At 43.3% G+C, this 19,473-nt stretch overlaps 2 protein-coding genes across 2 annotated transcripts; both read left to right on the top strand.

Annotated features, from left to right (window-relative positions):
- The first annotated feature begins 5,832 nt into the window (after window positions 1–5,832).
- Window positions 5,833–9,315, top strand: LOC112554290 (baculoviral IAP repeat-containing protein 7-A-like). Its single transcript, XM_025222009.1, has 3 exons — window positions 5,833–5,989; window positions 6,621–7,406; window positions 7,834–9,315. The coding sequence occupies exons 2-3, from the start codon at window positions 7,123–7,125 to the stop codon at window positions 8,027–8,029; spliced, it is 480 nt and encodes a 159-aa protein (XP_025077794.1). The 5' UTR covers window positions 5,833–5,989; window positions 6,621–7,122; the 3' UTR covers window positions 8,030–9,315.
- Window positions 9,316–9,869: 554 nt separating this feature from the next.
- Window positions 9,870–14,161, top strand: LOC112554439 (perivitellin-2 67 kDa subunit-like). Its single transcript, XM_025222214.1, is given in 7 exon segments — window positions 9,870–10,013; window positions 10,568–10,902; window positions 11,121–11,704; window positions 13,215–13,279; window positions 13,282–13,330; window positions 13,332–13,554; window positions 13,835–14,161. Coding segments are annotated over 6 exon segments (1,488 nt in total). The 5' UTR covers window positions 9,870–10,013; window positions 10,568–10,662.
- Window positions 14,162–19,473: the final 5,312 nt, after the last annotated feature.

Raw genomic sequence — 19,473 nt, forward strand, 5'->3', positions numbered from 1 at the left:
GGAGAGGGAAGTCGTGCCGGAAGGAGGCAGCCAATGACGTCATGAGGAGTACACGGGGGCGTCCTTGCGCAATCTCAGCGCCGCAACGCAGTTGGCAATTAACCAATAGGTGATGAGGGCACTTAGTGCACAAGTACTAGTAGGTGTCTGTACATGCAGGTACCTGACAGTGAAAGTCTACACAAGCAAGCGATGTCCATTGGCCAGGTGGGTAGGTGTACGTGACTGGCTGACTGGCCATGCCGATATCACTCGCTCGTCTAACGGGCTTTCCCGATAAGCATCATGCCAAAATATTTATTCTTATAAACTCCAAGCGCTCCCATGCACGGGGGTGTATGTCAGGCATGTGTATTTATATAAAAACATAAACAAATAAAGCTCTAGTTTGTATGTGTGTTTGCGTATGTAGTAGGCCGAGCTTCTTTTAGACTACTTTATATGCTTTCATAGTTTATTTGTCCACATGTATTTTCTGCTTGACAGTTTGATAAGTTTTCTAAACTAAATTATACCCTAAATATATATGAAATTTCAACCTGTTACAGTTACAGCCGAACTAAAACCATTGAAAAAACTATAAAAATATTAATTAAAGAGTGTTTTCACTCATAAAAGAAGTGCTAGAGGCGCGGCTGAAATGCATGGCGATAAATGATGAGTGTCGTGCCAGCCGCCTGTACATACCTATGTCCATATATATATATACGTGAACTGTTCTCACAAAGTCAGTCCAGACGTCATTGTCATTGCCTTAGTTGTCACTCAAATCTGGATGATACTCATAACTCGAGAGCTCGTCGATGAGTGTGACATGCTGACTCAGACGATCCTATGAGTGTGATACACTGATCCAGACGATCCCGTGCAGCACTAATTACACTAATAGTGCTGTTGCTATTTAAATGGACAACCCAAAAAGAAGAAGCAGCTCGTCCTATGGGGAATATACACTCCACTTTCTTGTCTTTGTTATGTGGAATACATGTTGCTTCCCTATCTGTCTTGTAGCAACACGTTAACCATCTTAGCACGACATAAGTATTACAAATACTAGCTAATAACTGAAGACTGTAAAGACGACAGTGGATGAAGTTTCTATTACTTTTATTGCAGCTGCTGCTTTCAGGTAAACATTAGACCAAGAAACCTTCACATTTTTGGAAAGGAGAAAGGGTTAAACGGGTGCAAGCTTGAGGGAGGCTGACGCCAAGGTAAACAAAGACATGACTGACGAATTGGATCATTTGGCCATAAAGATGCTTAGTTTAAGCATTAGTAGCCCACGCAGGACATGCTAACCGCCCCTCTAGAAGGACCTCTGAAGGGAACCATGTCGTCCATGGTCCATCCATTCCTTTGGCGACAGCACGGTCTGAAGAACATAGGTCAACCAGTAAAGGTCAAGGAAATAACCGAGTGAATGAATGAATAGGTAAGAAAAGGTAACGCAAGGACTGTACCTAATCACGTGCTATGTCGTGAACAGATAAGGTCATGTTTTGCTCGATCAGTAGGTAATCACACGCAAACACGGCACCGAAGTAATAAGTGTCACGTGGTCACCTGAGGCACGTGACCAGTGTGTGCCGACCTTGCGGCCTGACTGTAGCACTCGCTTGTCACACTTGTGAAACTGTGACCGTAACCTTTTTGCAGCAAGCTGTTGACACCCCTACAAAAATAGAATAGACACAGGGTCTTGTGAAATATATTTGTAATGTATTGTTGTAATAACAGTTTATATGCGAAGGTACGTCATGAAGGAAAACGAACTTTCAGGATTTACCAGTCTATACTTTTGCTTATCCTATATTTTCACCACCATCCACCTTTTTTTCTCTCTCTCTCTCTTTCAGAGTAATTGCAGACAATTTATTATTCTGAAACTAAAAACGCCATTTACAAAAAATTCAATATATTCTGTGTGACGATTTACCGTTTATAATATTAAGTCTGACAGTAGACTTTGAATTTTAGGAATAAGGTTGCTTTCTGCGGAATTCTGTTTCTTTTGGAAACGTGATATCGCACGTGATCGGTGATTACACAGGGTGGTACGGCATGGTGTCAGGCGGCAACTGCCGGGAGCTGTCTACATCTTGTATCTATAACACGGGAGAGATGTCAGAAAGCTTTTTGTATGCAAATATTGTGATCTCCTGATTTCAACGTCAGTTGAAAGGAAAAGGTTCACCATGGTTAGTCCCTGCAGTATGAGTAGATTATATAATAAAACCTACAAATAATAAAGAAATCAAGCAACCATGAAATTGTTGTGCCTACAAGTAAGAAATAGTGTGAATATAAGTAAGAAACATTCACAGCGTTTCAAGTGAATGCACATCAGTAGGCATATATTTTGCGATTGTGACATTAATTCTTAATACTTTTTGTATAAATCTAAAGATATTTGCTACCAGACAGCTTAAAGAAGGAAGCATATTTATTAATACTACTATCTCGTATTAGAACTGGGAAGAATATTTCTGTAAGAGCCAGGTGGCTAGTTTCCAGCCAGATCCGTTTCTTTTCATTCACAAATCAACCTTCCTCTTTGGGCGAGTTTCCGCCAGTGTTTATTACTGTTATGTACCACAGGCGCAGTGGTCCAGTTATTGTTTGACTCACTTCCCTAAACCCTTTGTGTGTGTGTGAGTGTGTGCGAGAGAGAGAGAGAGAACATCGATAGAGGAAGAAGGGAGAAGTGGTGGTAATGACTGTGTAGGGGTGGTAATTGAATCTTGAATTGCGTCTTCTCGTTATACGATCTGCGGTGGGTAAACGACCGCCAGGAAAGACTTCCTGACTGGAGTGAACGGGGATACCTTCCGTATTCCACTGAGTTTTACTCATTGATGGATCGTTATCATCATGCACCATCATCGACACAGATCCGCACAGAACCAACACTTCCACAAAATCCGTGAACATGTCTCAATATGTTCTGGCTTATTTTATCGTGGTCATTCTTTCCCGCTGTCACCTGTCAGACATAAGCAAATGTGTAAACAGCATAAAGGTTTTCAAGACTGACATATAACTGTAGCCGACCACATAAGCCAGGGCCATTTTGGTATTGCTAGTACGAGTCACGGGACGTACAAAACTTAAAAATGAGATTGTTTTATTTGGTCAAGCTGTAGTTTCACACCACAGATGTTAGGACTTTAGCCACGTGTACAATCCCAGCCTGCCTGGCACTGCTGTCCTCTGAATCACACAATCGGCCTTTTAATAATTAGTTGAGCGAAAAGCCGAAAACAGCCCTGCCACAACGAAAACTGTGCAGTGAAAGTACATTAATAATAAATAATATCAAGACTATAAAAATACCTACTCCTGATAGAGGGGTTCATATCTCCCAAAATATAGGTTATTGTTATTATTATTGGTATTATTCGCTTAATATACATTTATGTTGCTATATAAAACTCCAAATTTACTGAACTGCGATTGCCTTGGCGGGCCGGATCAAATGATTTTGCGGGCCGTACATAAACTTGATAAAAACCAACTTTTCTGTGAATGACCATTTTGGCATCTTTTCAACATTGGAAAAATCCCCGAAAGTAAAGGATTCGATTCACATATTTTTGTTTTTGATACGTACAGCAATGAATAGGGCTGTGTGAGACGAAACCGGAACTAGATTGGTTTTCACCGGATATTTCCGAACAGACCACAGACCACTGCATGCCACAGGACGTCACGTGCACACTCCCACACCACCACCAAAGTTTCTTTTTCGCACGAAACACTTCATTTTGTGGTGGTCGATGTGGTCAGTCGTAACACGCTGTCCCTCCACGCTTTCTTTTTACAGTTTCTCCCTTCTGTTATAAAAGTCGCATTTTCTGTAAAATATCTGACTGTTCCAGTACTTCTCAATTCTAATAAACCAAAAAATCATATTGATTTCTTAACAAAATTTGCAATTACTTTTTCCACCTTTACAATTCTCCCTCCATCTATGGAAAATAAACACTGTGTTTTCTATAGTTACAGATTTCTGCAAAAATAAGGAAGGAAGCGAATTTTAAGTAGTTCAGAATGTCTGTGCATATAGGTTAGCTATGTATGACAACAACTATGAATCATAACCACGTGACGCGGTGGTCAAGTACTTTGATTATATTTTAATCGTCATCATAAAGACACTTTTATTCATCGAAATTAACTAAAGTTTTACGGAAAACAGCTGGTATCGGCCTCGAAAGTTGTACGAAGTTGCATCAGCATCTCTAGCGTTTGACAGGGTGAACAGAGAGTAATGTTAACGACCTTGTTGACACTTTCTCTGTCACTTTAGACTGATTTTCGTTAAATGGAGGAGAGTGGACGTTGACGTCACTTCCAGGACACAGGGACAAGTCACATTTAAGCTTGTAAAGTACTGGTTTAGTTTTGATTACACTGGTTGAGAGAGATGATAACACTGGTTAGGCCCGACGGACATAAATGTATTGGAAGGTTAGTAATGGCGCCAACTGACCTTACTTAAAAAAAAACTAGTTTGAGTGACCACCAAATAAAAACTGACAGTGACCACAGGAACTAGTTTGTGCGGTGCAATAAGTGCCTGTATTTTTGAAAAGAGATATTAATGAGGACTAGGAAAGATGGAATCCATGTGCTGTACAGTACAAGTCGACAGCTGGCAGTGACAAACCGTCGATCAGTTTAAAAAATAAGTTAGGAAAAATAACCATCTAAGATTTTTTCACAAAGTGCAGAGACTTGCAGAGGTTTCCATTTGTGATACTGTCAAGAGTTGTCGAGAGCAAATCCAGCATGTCATAACGGGTAGTCCCTGTCCGAATCCCACATTACGAAACTAGTGCTAAATAATATTGTATATGGCAGGGAAAACAATTCAAAATGCTTCCGTTGTGATTGTGGGTCAATGGACATTACACGTTATCAGTTGCTGCGAGTCTGACTTTACTTATTTCCAAATAATAGGAGAGAACGTGTCCAAATAAAGTAATAAAAAAGTAATTATGAGTACAGAAAGTGTCCAAATTATAAACAAAGAAACCACAAAACTACCCACCCACCCGATCAGCAAACGAACGGACCAACAACAACAACAACAACAACAACAACAACAACACAACAACAACAACAACAACAACAACAACAACAACAACAACAACAACAACAATGCAATGAGCAGTACTAATTAAAGAAATCTAAATACTGCTTAGCAATTAAGATACCTGTGACCTCTACAACCACCCCAAAGATAGTCAAATATAAATTATATGATCATTGTTTATCTACCTACAAGATCGAGGAGAGAAAGAGGCCGTATACATGATGCTGCTATTAAATGCGTTAAGTCAGAATAGGTGTTGGTTTATTGAGTTATGATATATAGGTGTTTGTTTATTTAGTTAGTTATGATATATAGGTGTTAGTTTATTGAGTTAGTTATGATATATAGGTGTTAGTTTATTGAGTTAGTTATGATATATAGGTGTTAGTTTATTGAGTTAGTTATGATATATAGGTGTTAGTTTATTGAGTTAGTTATGATATATAGGTGTTAGTTTATTGAGTTAGTTATGATATAAAGGTGTTAGTTTATTGAGTTAGTTATGATATAAAGGTGTTAGTTTATTGAGTTAGTTATGACATCCTTATTACATTAGCATTGTGGCATTAGTTAGTATATCCTTATCAAATTAATGTTATAGCGGGTTTAAACTTTTGATTTGCCCTTCCTGCATCACTTCCCTCTCTTTTCCTAGACATGTCATTCAGTTGTGATCGTGTGAATGAAGGATATGTGAATGCTAAAGTTAGTCATCGGAAATCCCCGCGTGTGTTTATAATAAGCCTGGCGCCGTGAGTTGGCGGTTACAACTCTCACGCACCTCGTAACAGTGACATCGCGAACTTGAGACACTAGGAAAGAGAGAGGTCCGCTAGGATGATGGGAACTACTACTTCACGTGCTAGAATATGTTCGGACGTCAGCAAGGTAAGGACATGTTTTTACATTGTGCCTCCGTCTTTATACCACATGGAGCCATATGAGCTTAGGGATCACCGGGGATCCTAAACGGTGACCTGAGGGATCCTAAACGAACCTGACGGATGTGTGTATGGAATTACAGTTAGGTTTAGTGAAAATGGATTAGACTTAGATTCAGTAGCGTAGTGATGGTGATGATGATGATGATGATGATGATGATGTGTGCTTGGCTCCACCTCTGCCCATCTGCATATTGCTTCGCTCCGTCCATCTCGAGAGAAACCCAGGGAGAACCCGCGAACCCAATAACCGATAATTATTTATAGAAACTAATCTACAATACTGGAAATGACTGCCCCACTCTCGATTTCTATTTTTAGAACACGCCTACTGTGCATTGGCTGTTACTCCGAAACGTAACAGTCACGTTACTTCCCACACTTCCGTCACCATTTACGGCAGTGACGTTATTGCATAGCCAGCACTGGGTGACTCACCGCCATTATGTAACACCTCGCCCTTATATAAGTGTACATTTGTTGTCTCTAGTTTCACATACAGATTGTACATGCTGAGAGACAGACAGAGGTAGTCTGAGGTTACGTATAAACTTACGTATTTTCATTAACGGTTTCAGATACATCGTAACCAGCCGATTAAAGGGAAGCTACTGTCACCACACCAAGAACCTGTAGAAATGACGGAATCTGCCGAAACAAAGTCTATCTCCCCTTGCAAGCTGAAGTACCAAGGCAACATCGGCAAGGACGGACAGCACCTTCACACCTCTATTAATTCTGATTGTCTCTCCACCAACAGTGTATCTAAATCACAAATGGATGTTTTTAAAAACCAAAGGCCACCAGGTAACTCTCCTTGTGAGTGCGCCACGCGAGAAGAATTCCTAATGTCAGCAGCGGTTTGTGCCGTCAGATGCATGCAGACAGACGTGTCTGACGACCTCCTCTGGGCGGCCTTTAAAAACATCTGCAGCAACAGCAGCGAAGCCTCCCAGCTCTTACTTTCTCAGAGACTTCTAGAATCACTGGCGAGCTTTGACAGCAGTGGTGACACAGAAGGCGACGACGCCAACAGTGGCACCTGCGCATGTTCCAGCTCGCACCAACCAAGACTCGTGGATGTCTCAGAGAAATTCGTCGAGAACGTCAGAAAATCAGAGAGTGAAGGCGATACTGGCGCCGCACAGTCCTGACGTAGCCACCGTTCTTGAGAAAGGGCGCGTGGACACGCAGGACAGTGAGGTTTACTTGGCCCAGTTCCCCGTGGAGAGAGAGTCATGTCTAGAAGAGCCATCCGAGCTTTTGACGGAGGTTCAACCCCTTCCTGTCACGATCAAGTCAACAACAGACTTGCTGCAGCCAGAGATCGAGAGAAAAAAGTTCCATAACGTTACTGCTAGCAGGTAAGCTAAGCGGCTAATTGTCAGCAGTCTTGTCTTAGTCGAGAGCACAAGTATTTTCAGTCTAGAGTGCAACTGTAAACAGCATCATTCTGACCGTCTTTTATATTCGAAGACGCAGTCCACGTCTTGTACACTGTCTATGGAACAAGTTTCTCGCATGTCGGAGGGGAAGGGGAACAAGGTGGATCAAAAAAGGAGGATGTACAGCACGTAGGAGCAGGATCAGACCAGGATGTGGGTGGGGCTGTATGCGAAGGGCGAAAACAATAGTTAAAAGTGGTTGACGTGCAAACAACGTGTGGTGGCTGTAATATTTATCTGTCACCCTTTGTTAGATCGCCTCGTGATGTAAGAAGGAAAGAAAAAAAAATAGTCCTCTAAGGGATTCAACTAATTAACTTAGTTTTTTCTTCTTGTTTCTTTTTAGGTACAAAGTTCTGCTGGCAGAGAACGAGCGTCTTAAGAGAAGACAGGTGTGCCGCCTTTGCAAGGTGCACGCAGTAAATGCCACTCTCCTGCCCTGTGGTCACTTTGTCTACTGCCTGGACTGTGCCCAGACTCTGGAGCGCTGCGGAGTCTGCGACAAGGAAATCCTTGGCGACGTCAGGACCTTCCTCAGTTGAGGCCTCATGACACGAGCTCACTGTGGCACATGGTTACGTGATGTGAGCACAGCAGGCCAGCCTCCAGAACGTACCCCGTAATGCCACGTAATGTCATGTGATAGGACAGAAGTCACGAGCATCATCCAATGTACGTCGTCATATCCACAGCCGTCTCGTGATGCCTGGAGCACCAATGCACTACATCGGCCCGATCTCACACCCTCAGGCCACCATGGATACGAAGTCCATCCCGGGTCCTCCTGATGCTCACCAACAGATGTCTCTGCGGCATACAACCTGTCTAAGGTCGCCGCAAGAACAAGTGGCTCCGTGCACATCGCTTCACTCAGCACAAATTAGTTCATTGGCTGTGCCGTCACCTTCGTTGTCACGTGCTATCTCAGCTTTCAGAGGGAGGAATTCTTCTGAGAATGCTGTGCAGATGGCCGTGAGATTGCAGGTGTTGCCCAGCAGCCACACGGAGCATGGAAGCGACAAGATGCCTGCCACTGCTACACGAAACAAAGCAACAAGATGGCTCAGGATCACTTGACAGTTCCATTCCCATTTACACCCGGCACACAATTAAAAACAGATTTATGGCGCGGCTGACTGGTGGGAATAAAAAGCAAAAACTTTAACTTTAATTTCGAGTTTCGACATTGTTTTGTGATCATTTTGTCTAGTCATTAATTAATTCTCCTGTTTATTTATTTATAGTCCGAAGCCTTCCAACAAGACATGGCCAACAGTTATAATTGTATTGTTGAATATCTAGGCCCGTCCACATGTCCACGTCGGTCGGTTGGCTTATTTAGTAAGAAAGTGCTTCCACCTTGCGGCGATTTCGCACTACAGGGAGAGGGAGAAACCCGGAGAAAACGCCGAACGCCCATCCCTGCGAACAGGTGTCACATAGAGTGTCCCTAGATGCTCTCTGCCGTAGTGACAAGCGAGTGTGTTAACCACTACACTACCGGGCACCTCAACGAAGTGTTTTTGTAAATCATAATTTATACTGGCTTATGATGATTTTAGGAAATACGTTTATTCAAAACGGTCCAAGTATGTTCGACCAAGTCCGGTTACATTTTTAAGCATTTGCTTAGAACCAAAATTTATTTATTACACGATGAGGAGGAACAACTGAGTGACAACAAGAGCGAGTGAGCGAGCGAGAGAGAGAGAGAGCGGGATGAGAGAGGAAGGGAGAGCGTGAAGGTCTTAAATTTTAATGTTCCGTTCCGATACTCCATTTTATTGAATTTGTAAAATTCCTGTGAAATAAATCATTTCATACCATTTGTTATATGAAAACTGTTATGTTTATAACGTGAAAGCAACGAACACAAAACTATTAAGCAGCACTAAAGTCCATTTAATCACAAAACCAGATAAAGGAAGGAGGGTAATAATTCACCTGCCTTAGAAATAATGAGGCAGGTCAAGAGTTTAGGTGAATTCAACGGACGAAGAAATCATTAGGACCTCGAATCGTTAACGTAGCATTAGGTTTGAAGCCCTTTCTCTCTCTCACAGACACACACGTACACACACATACACAGTACATGCCGAAAAACAAAACAAAACAAGACACTGGAGAGAGAGAGAGGAGTGGAACATTTTGGAGTATGGGGGTGTTACTCATTTTATGTGTCTGAGAATTTGATATAACCATTGAGATGTGGATCGCGAAACAAACAAACAAACAAACAAACAAACAAACAAACAAACAAACAAACAAACAAGACCATTGGACTCTTGTCTCCAGCTGAAAATACTCAAGTCAACCCGGATGGACTGCAGATCCGGAAAGAACTGACATTTGTCGCGGGACTGTCATTCTCATTTTCTGAAAAAAAAGCGAGAGGCAAGGAAGTGATGAAGTACGTCCGGGTCAGAGTCGCTTATATAACCAGCGTCTTTGCAGTGGCAGTTCCTGCTTATTCTCACAACACGTGGCAACAACAGACTGACAGCGACAACCACTACACAACCAGAGGTGAACACACGGCTTGCCACGTTTGAGGTTTAGTTCACTTTGTTTCATAACTGTACTAGCTAATTAGCTAACGAATTAGCTACTGATGATAATGTGTGTGTTTGTGTGTTTCTTAGAGAGAATGAGCGATTGAAGAAAGAAAGTGGGAAATAGACAAAGAAAAAAGAGAGCCAGCGTGTGGCTGCATGTGTCCGTGAGGCAGAGAGAGAGAGAGCGAAGGAGTGGAGAAAGTGGGAAAAAGACAAAGAAGAGGGAGCCTGTGTGTGTTTGTGCCTGCATGTTTGTGTGGGAGAGAGAGAACGAGTTAAGAAAGTGGGAAATAGACAAAGAAAAGAGAGAGCCCGTGTGTGTGTGTGGCAGCATGTGTGTGAGACGGAGAGTGAGCGAGTGGAGAAAGAAAGTGGAAAAAAGACAAAGAAGAGAAACAAAGGGAGCCTGTTGTGTGGCTGAATGTGTGTGTGTGTGCGAGCGCGCATGTGCTTGTTGGAAGGAGACAGCGAGGTTTTGAAAATATAGGTCTTTCTAAATAGTCACATTACTTGTTATTATAACAGACCTGAAAGCAGAGTAAGGCCGTCGTGCCTGCGTGTGTCCTCCCACCTCACCGGTAACTACCTGTTACCTGAACCAAGAAGGCCGGCCACCAAAGATGACAGGTGTACAGCGAGCATTACTGGTCCTAATGATGGGCCTGACTGTCTTGTTGCACCCGGCAAGAGGTCAGGTCAGACTGTGTGACAACCTCATACCCGGGGTCAGCATACAGTCCCGCGGAGTTGACGTCACCATGCTCGACCTCACGCCTCTCGACTTCACAGGTGCCGATGGCTACCGCAGCCCCATCATCCTCTTCACCTGCAATGAGCGGAAGACATTTGCACACAACGGGGTATAACACACACACACACACCGAGTACATAGTATGCTCGCGCACGCGTAACACACATCCCAAAGATAGAAACATATATGAACCCACTCTCACACAGGCTACATTGTGTCTCTTCTATCTCTTTTTTCTGTTTCTCTTGGTGTGATTAGCTGCCTTTAATCTTATGTTGAGGTGCTGGTTTAACTTCCAATACTTAGTTGATAATAACCATCGCACAGGTGCAGTATGACTTCCCAGACCAGGTGTGGCACGTAAATCGTGTTCCAGGAGGCTGGCTTTCGTCAGAGGTCAAGATTTTTAAGGACTACAAGGAGGTCAAGCGAACCATGTCGTCTGACGTCAGTGGCGGCATCACGCTGGAGAAGTTCGCCTTCTCGGCCAGCTCTTCCTACTCCCGCATGCAGCACACCATTACCAACACGTCCAAATTCATCGAGCAGGTCTCATCATTTGACTCGGCCACCAGGACTGATCTCGTGCCCTTCTGGGTCCTGGAGCTGGGCGCCATCGTTCAAGGCTTTGTGGACAACCGCCTGCCGGCCAATTATTCACAAAACCCCGCCGCCTACAAGCTGTTCATCCAGTATTTCGGCACTCATTACTTCCAGAGTGCCAAGTTTGGCGGCCTGATCAAACTGGTTCTCGAGACGAGCTCCGAATACTTCCAGAATAACAACGACAACAGGGTCCAGCAACAGGCTGAAGCTTCTTTCATGAACCTTCTGAAGGCCAAAGGCGGCTACTCAGGCTCTGTCGCTACAGTTGACCAGCGGTTTGAAGAGCTGACGACAAAATCGACACGGTAACCTTAGTGTACATGACTGACTGAATGGTGTTACAGCGTTACACTATACTTTATATGCCTTTTGTAATGGAAAATTTCACAAGGTCTATGCACTTGAATTTTAAAATATGAGAGTTTAGCACTGTCAGGGACGCGTTCAATTCACAATTTCACACCACTCGAACTCACTGTGTACACACGTCCCCACACGTGTTCTTTCTCTCATATATCACATAGATTTGACGTGGGCAACGAAATTTTTATGATTCAACATTAACATTAAACACTCACCTTATTGCAAATTATATATACAGTCTGAATGTCTTTCACGCGGCGGCACTTAAATCAAATTGGACGATTGTTTTTTTAATAATTCTGTAAATTCCTACTTACTCACACAACCACACTGCCTGGAGTAATCGTCTGAGAAAAAAAAGGACTTACTGGTATAATCCTCCCTTTTCCGGTCCACAAATTGAAAGTGCAGTCTCGGCAACACCTGGCTGATGTCCACGAATAAACTCTTTAGGAAACAACTCACAAGTTCCAGTTCTTATAATGGTAGGTGCTGGCTCGGCAGACACCTGGCCAACGTCCACGAATAAATTCTTTGGGGAACAACACGCAAGTTCCAAAGCGAACACTCCACACACTCCGTCCGCCTCTAATCCCTTCTCTCAGCCGTCTGCCGTCTTCCAAAATCTTTTCTCCTTACGTACAATCTAAAATTGCGTCATAATATGACGTCGGGTTCTGACGCCAAACCACGACGCAGCAACCACACTCACACGCTGGTAAGGGCAATAATCCCTGCTTACCTATTCCTAACAAGCACGTTCAATTCCTGGTCTATCAGAGTGACAAACTTAGTTTCCAATCAACCAGTTGTGGTCATTTGCCATCTTCTGGGCCTTCAAAGCCTTATTCGTCAGTCTTTATTCAGAGAAAGTCAAGATTATGTTAACACTTATGGATTATTTATTACTGTTTTAGCAGACATGTATAGTGTATAACAGGTCTGTAGCAAATATTTTTTAAAAATTTATCTTACTCAAATCTACTCCTTATGATTTTTATGTCATAGTATGTTTGTCGTGTTAATATCAAAATTTTCCATCAGAACAAAGTTCTGACATGAATTGTCGCCGTGATATAGCCTTAGTTGCTTGCACGGCGTGAAACACAGCAAACAAACAAACAAACAAACAAACAAACAAACAAACAAACAAACAAACAAACAAACAAACAAACAAACAAACAAACAAACAAACAAACAAACAAACATGAATTATTGCATCATAGAGGTACTCATTGAGGTATTTTGTACAAAATAGTACGAGTACATGCAGTAAGACTGGTTAATTCTGATAATAATATTGTCCACTTAGATTAAAATCAGTTTTGAAATAAGATTACACGCATCAATCAATCCATCAGAGTAAAATTTTTCCATCTCATGAACGCGAATCTCTGACCAGTTCAGTTAAATGGAAACGGAGAATTATATAGTTTGCACTCTCCTGTTCAGGTACTATGGCGGCAACACCAACCTGTTGTCATCCAGCGGAATCGTGCAGTGGCAAGCTACAGTGGCTGGCAGCCATGGCTGTTTTCAGGAGAACTGGCGTCATCAGGCGAGCTGATCGGACGCCGACAAGAAGGCTTCAATGGAGATCGCCGTCAACTCCTAGCATAATCCTACGATCCATCTGGACGGCTTGCTGCGCCTGCTGAATGCCCGGAGAGAGAGCTGGGCCGCCGGCCTGTCCACTCTCAACTCGCTGGTCACCAGGGTACAGGCCATGAAGAGCATGGACTTGCTGGATCAAACCGCTGTAGAGGCGCTGGGGATGGAAGTGGATGAGCAGGTGAGACAGCACAGCCCGGAGTGATAGAAAATAGAACGAGGCTGAGAAATGTGTACGAGCTTGTTTACGAGCTTGTTTGCTTAGTGTACGAACTAGACTGTTTGCAGACGATTTTTCAGTTAACTTCTAGAACAGTCATCAGTCCACCTACACACGTCCATGACCAAGGGCAGTCAACTCAACTAAAGGCCATGGGAAGGTACAACCTGGCTTGTGAGGTTACGCCCCCTCCACCTTGTTTCTCCCCATGTATCTCACCCGACGTGTTGTTTGTCTGTAGGTGACTATACCCGCATGGTTTACACAAAGGACGCAGCTGTGTTACCAGTGGTACCCAGATGGTGACGGGGGACAATGCGGAGGAGGCGCTGACCGTCTGCTGTGCGCGGCACCGGGTAAGATGACGTCATATTACCGTGACGACACAGACCGGCGACCCGGCGGGTGCCAGATGCAGTGGGGCGTGATGACGTCTCGTGGGGCAGACTGGTTCAGACAAGTGCAGGTGAGGACACGGGTGGCTTGCTGTTTTCTGACAATAAATGCTATGATGCCATCCTATGTGATTCGGCAGGACAGTTCTCACATTAATTACCGAGGTTATTGATTTTCAATTTAAGGCCAAATTAATGGTTTAGTCTGTCTGTCCAGTAGGTCACCCACAGGTTCACGCTGAAGATAATTATGTAACCTGTTTCAACCTCAGGTGTTTTCAACACCGGGTCACAACCAACCACCACCGGATGAAACGAACCAGGACGGCGAAGTGTGGTGGTGGACGCTGCTCGGAGTTATGCGCCCCTGTCAACAGTTACACCCCTTACTACCGCGACGACACCGACAGGCGAGGAGGTGGTTGCCAAATGTCCTGGCGTATCTGTGGTTGTCCTAGCAACGCGCAGCCTGTGGCCCTGAACCTGCAGCTGTGCTACGTCTGGTACCGATGGTGACGGTGGCAGTGCGGGGGCGGAGCCTCGCGCAAACCTCTGCGCACGCGCAACGACTGGACCTACTACAGAGACGACACGACAGACGGGGTGGCGGATGTCAGATGAGGTGCTGGGGTATCAAACTGAACCTGACCACCCGAGTGTTCACTGGAAACTCTCACCACTCACTATGACTGATCGTTTTTTTTGATGTTTTTATCAGCACTAGTAACCGAGTATAGGCAAAACTTCCGTAAGATCATACGTTATACAATGTAAGTCGAAAGAAGTAGAGGTCTATTTCTTTGAACCTGGCTCGCTATTATTCCTATGAAATGATTTTGCTTCTGGATAAGCAAGACCCGATTGTGTTGGTATTTATCCCTTTTCTCCTTTTTTTCTTACTAGTAATTAGTTAGTACATGATGTACACAAGTTCATATATATATATAAACATTTTGGGGATGGACTAATTTGTTGGCGCGTTTAAAGACAGAATATGTAATCCAGGTATTGAGTTCACACAAACAAGTCTTTTCTGTTTTTTTGCAATCCTTTTTTTCTTCGTTTCTCTTTACTTCTCTCTGCGGTTTAGGTATGGATTTCCATTAGTTACATTTCTTCATAATATGCAATTTTCAAAGTGTAAAAATTTCTATTAGGTTTCCTAATTGTTGATGCAGAAGTAGTTGCGTTTCATTCATCTTTCCACTTTCATTCGTCTATATATTCTGTAGAAAAGACAGACAATCAATATTTGTTTAATTGACAATCAGAAAACCTTTCTCGACGACATTTGTTAATGTAGAAATGGTTTCAATTATTACATGAATAATGGCGCTGTCACTTTATCGAATAAAACACTTCTGACAAGGCAACCACTCACTGAGTCATTCTTGACGCGATTTAGTCAAAACCCTATTAACTTAACCATACACAAAATGCACAACTACATTTACATGCCTTACACAGAAAACCTTCAGTAGACATTTTTTTTCTACACGTTTAATTAATAATTGCTTTGGTACAGGGTCAGACCACATGATGTTGCTGGCCTGAGACTTGGATGTTCCCTCTGCTCCCCTGCCTTACAGGGATTGGGAAAATAAGAAAGCGGGCACCACTTTCACAAAAAGGTGACTTCTAATGTTTCATTCCCCAATAACCATAAAGGAGGCTGAAACCTTCTGAAAATGAATTTAAAATTTGACTCTGGTCATGCATTGTTTTCCAAAATATATATGACAGATTCGCAATTAAGAACTGATCATTCACTACAAAACATAAGGTTTTCAAAAAACGTAAAGCTATGGTGTAAGAAATTTCCATAAATTATTACAAATTACTATTTTGATTAAGGCTTTAACAACAAAATCTCCTTTACATACGAGTAATTCATGAAAAGAGTCATCAGCAAGGCGTCCTTCCAGCTCTAACAAAGTAAATGAATCTAGCAATATTTTATCATTTTGCAGCAATAATTGTCACTCAAACGATTTTTAAGTACATTTTGGCAAGTATTTCTATATTTTTAAGGTAAAAATTGTAGTCTCATGTCATTCAGCGATGTGCGCACAAATAAAAAGTGTATTTCATCATGGAGGTAGGTATTATTTAAGGGACGTTAGAGAAGCTGGGCGCTGAGAGCAAAATGTCTTTATTTTTGCGACAGCTTTTACCTGAAGGCTAATGTTTCTACACTTGTTGACAGGGCATTTGACTGATTTTGGAGACCCATAGCAGTATCCGACAGTTACACAATATCGTCAGCAAACACGCGCACGTACGCACAGTCACATTTCTGTCTTCACCACGCGGCTACATTTTAACCGTTTTTTTCCCCAAACTGCAATAAGAACACGTACGAAAGGTCAGGGGTACAATTCATCCATGAAGCTAGAAAGCTCATGATTATAGAGGGTGTGGAGGGGAGAGTCGGTGGCTGTCCCAACAACACACCCCAACCACACAAACACAAACCACACACCACAACACCCCCACACACTACCATGTAACCAAACCCTGTCTTGCCTATTGTCGTTGCCCATCATTCAGGTTAGAGAGAGGAGCCGACAGGACCGTTGAACAGATGTCTTAGATAAAGCATTGTGAATAATAAACTGATTATGGAAAGTATTTGACCGTGGCTTCACACACAACCACGTAACAGACACTTTTAATTTGAGACAGACACGACGTGGTGATAGCAAGCTTGGTTTACTGTAGGCTGTTATATTATTCTCTGTCTCAACTAACAGCGCTTGCACGCACGCACTTGGTATCACACACAGCCATCGCACACACAGAGGATGAAAAAAATTAAAGGCGGCAGTGTAGATAAATATTGAACGACTTAAACTCTTGTATCAGTTCATTAAGTTTTACAGGTTGACAGCTTCATGTTTGGCAACATGGCACAAGGTTTCAAATGAATGCAAAGCAGACTGCGGGGTGATGGTATGTGCTTTGGTTGTGGCGGTTTCTCGTCGCTCTCGTCCCTCCTTCGCTCCCTCCATGTCTCTGTCTTCACACAGGCTCCTGTCTCAAATGTCACGTTTGCACTGCAAGAGAGGTACGTCGTCATTTCTTTGTCTTGTAGCAGAATTTTCTTTTAACTTGGCACTTTTAAACGTAGGCAAAAAAAAACATGAAAAATAAATATAGTCCTGGACAACATTAATAACAGCCAACTATAGTCTAGGACTTCATCATCGAGACAGAGGACTCCTGCCAAAGTGAGTGATGAGACAACCCACAGACTTTTCTCACACACAAACATCGCCACTCTGTTTCAAGCAGCCCTGACCGTCAATATGATAAAGCACCAGGCGTTGCCCGGTAATGGTATCAAATAGTGCTTTCATGCCACTGGTCGTTGGGGGAACAACTGCTTGATGTCGTTACAATGATCAGGTTTCATTATAGCCTGTCACAAGACTGTAAGGAAACGTCAGTTAGTATGTTTGGCATGGAGGACGGAATACCTTTGACGTATGCATTCATCAACATCAACATCAACATCAACATCATGTTCGTAAAGACAAGGTTCGTGGTCGTTGCCTATAATTGGCGCTCACTGAATATTACTTCTCAATTTGTTGTTTAATTTGAAAACCTTGGTGGTGAAGTAGATTTGGTAATGGAGAGTGCATAGTTGTCATTCTTCAATTGTGGGGATGGAGGGTACTGGCTAAGACACATCTGTAGCTCTCTGCGAATTTTGGGAGCTTAGGCCTATATCGTCCAGCTGTCCTGGGCTATGATGGGGGAGGGTACTGTTCCCCGAGCGAACGTGGGAACGCATGTTTCCACCACATTGCTTAGAACACCGACAGGTCACATGCCAAACATTCCAACAGCTTTGTTCACTGGTCGGTCCGCGGGTGCTTGCACACAGACTTCCCCACTACGTATACAGGACCGACATTGACCAACATTGACCAACATTGACCAACATGGACCAAGGCAAAACTAGGAATGAACAAGCGTCTTGTGTCCGTAGTTATGAACCGTAGTCCAGATTTCTTTGGAACCGTCTTGTTACTTCACCCCAGGTCATAGTTGTACAACTCATTGCGTAAACTACATCCGCGAAGTCTCGACTCTGTTTTATAAATACAGACAGACAGACAAGATATTAATTTTGATCTGATTGCTACATGAGAAGGGAGAGTAAGCATGGACCAGATATCACGCAGTCATTGGCTCAGCTAACATTTTACATATTATTGCCTCATTTTTATTTTTGGTTTTCTTTTCTAGATATAACAAAAATGAAGACGCTGTCATCTAGCCGCGGACTGAATGTTTGCGATTCCTCTCTTTCTGCGCTCTTGTTAGCTTTGGCTGCCCCTAAGATCATGGCGCACATGATTTGGTACAGACACTTTCCTTCCCCTTTCCGGCACCGGCAAGTCAGAGAGAACAGTGTGCTCCACACGACGACTGGTGCTTCGTAACAGAGGCCAAGAAATGATGACCGTATCGTCAGTTGTCCATAACTCCTCTGCACCTCTGGACGAATTCAAAGTATTTTGGACGAAACAGTCCACCAGCTCTTGCTCTTGAAGAACAGCCGTGACGTAAGCTCGTCTGCCGGTGGCACTGCAGTCCAAATGTCTTCGTTATGGGACGACAAACAAAGTAGGAGCTGGGAGCGGGCGATCCCGTGGTGAATACGACCCGTTCACGTGCCAAGTCTGTTAGAGACTACCTGTACGACACCGAGGAACTGCAAGAGCTACCTACTGCACTCCACCGGCTTCAAGAGGGCGCTAGTCTCTGAGCTGGAGAAGTCCTTTCTTTGGCCTTCAGCTTGATGGTGTACAAAGACGACTGCACAGGTCAGTCTTCTGACTACTACAAGATTCGTAAACTGTAAACAGACGCTACAGAGTCGTTATTTGCTCCTAACAGCTTTTACAAAACTTTTTTGTGACATTTTCACTGATGCCATTAGCTCTTTGCAATGATAATAGAGTGTTAGAAATGTTTCTATGGTTCATCAATGTGTTCATTTTGTTTTTCAAACACCTTTGATGCCGACTGAACTCAGGTGATACGCCTGCTGCGCGCGTGTTACAGCCCACAACGTTTACTGCGTCACGGGACCGGAAGTCAGCACGAGGCCTTCCACACACAAGCATCCGCCTGATGATCAGCTGTTTGCCCAACCGTGGTGTTGGCCGACAACGTTTGGTGTAGAGTGGGGCACAGCCACGGTTGCTGCTACGGTACAGGAGCGCGTGGGCACTGTTTCACACCCTTATAATCACTATTTCTATGTTGCTGAGACATCAGTCGCCATATACTATACATGACACGGAGAGTAAAAACGTTGAAACCTTTACATTAGGTACATCTTCTTACACGTCACTGAGACCAGTTAGCTACAAAATAAGTAGTTGGTAACGTCATTGCAGTCTGCGACATGGAAGAGATAAATGTTACAATCACTTCCAAGATATTGAAAATAAAATGTTTTACGCAT

Source organism: Pomacea canaliculata, linkage group LG13, assembly GCF_003073045.1.
Source record: "Pomacea canaliculata isolate SZHN2017 linkage group LG13, ASM307304v1, whole genome shotgun sequence".
Classification (NCBI taxonomy): domain Eukaryota; kingdom Metazoa; phylum Mollusca; class Gastropoda; order Architaenioglossa; family Ampullariidae; genus Pomacea; species Pomacea canaliculata.

What these genes read in the sequence shown, in the direction of transcription:
- LOC112554290 (XM_025222009.1), top strand. Translation starts at nt 7,123, where the DNA reads ATGTCTCAGAGAAATTCGTCGAGAACGTCAGAAAATCAGAGAGTGAAG. An exon ending in CATAACGTTACTGCTAGCAG is followed by an intron (nt 7,407 to 7,833) that starts GTAAGCTAAGCG and finishes GTTTCTTTTTAG; the next exon opens with GTACAAAGTTCTGCTGGCAG.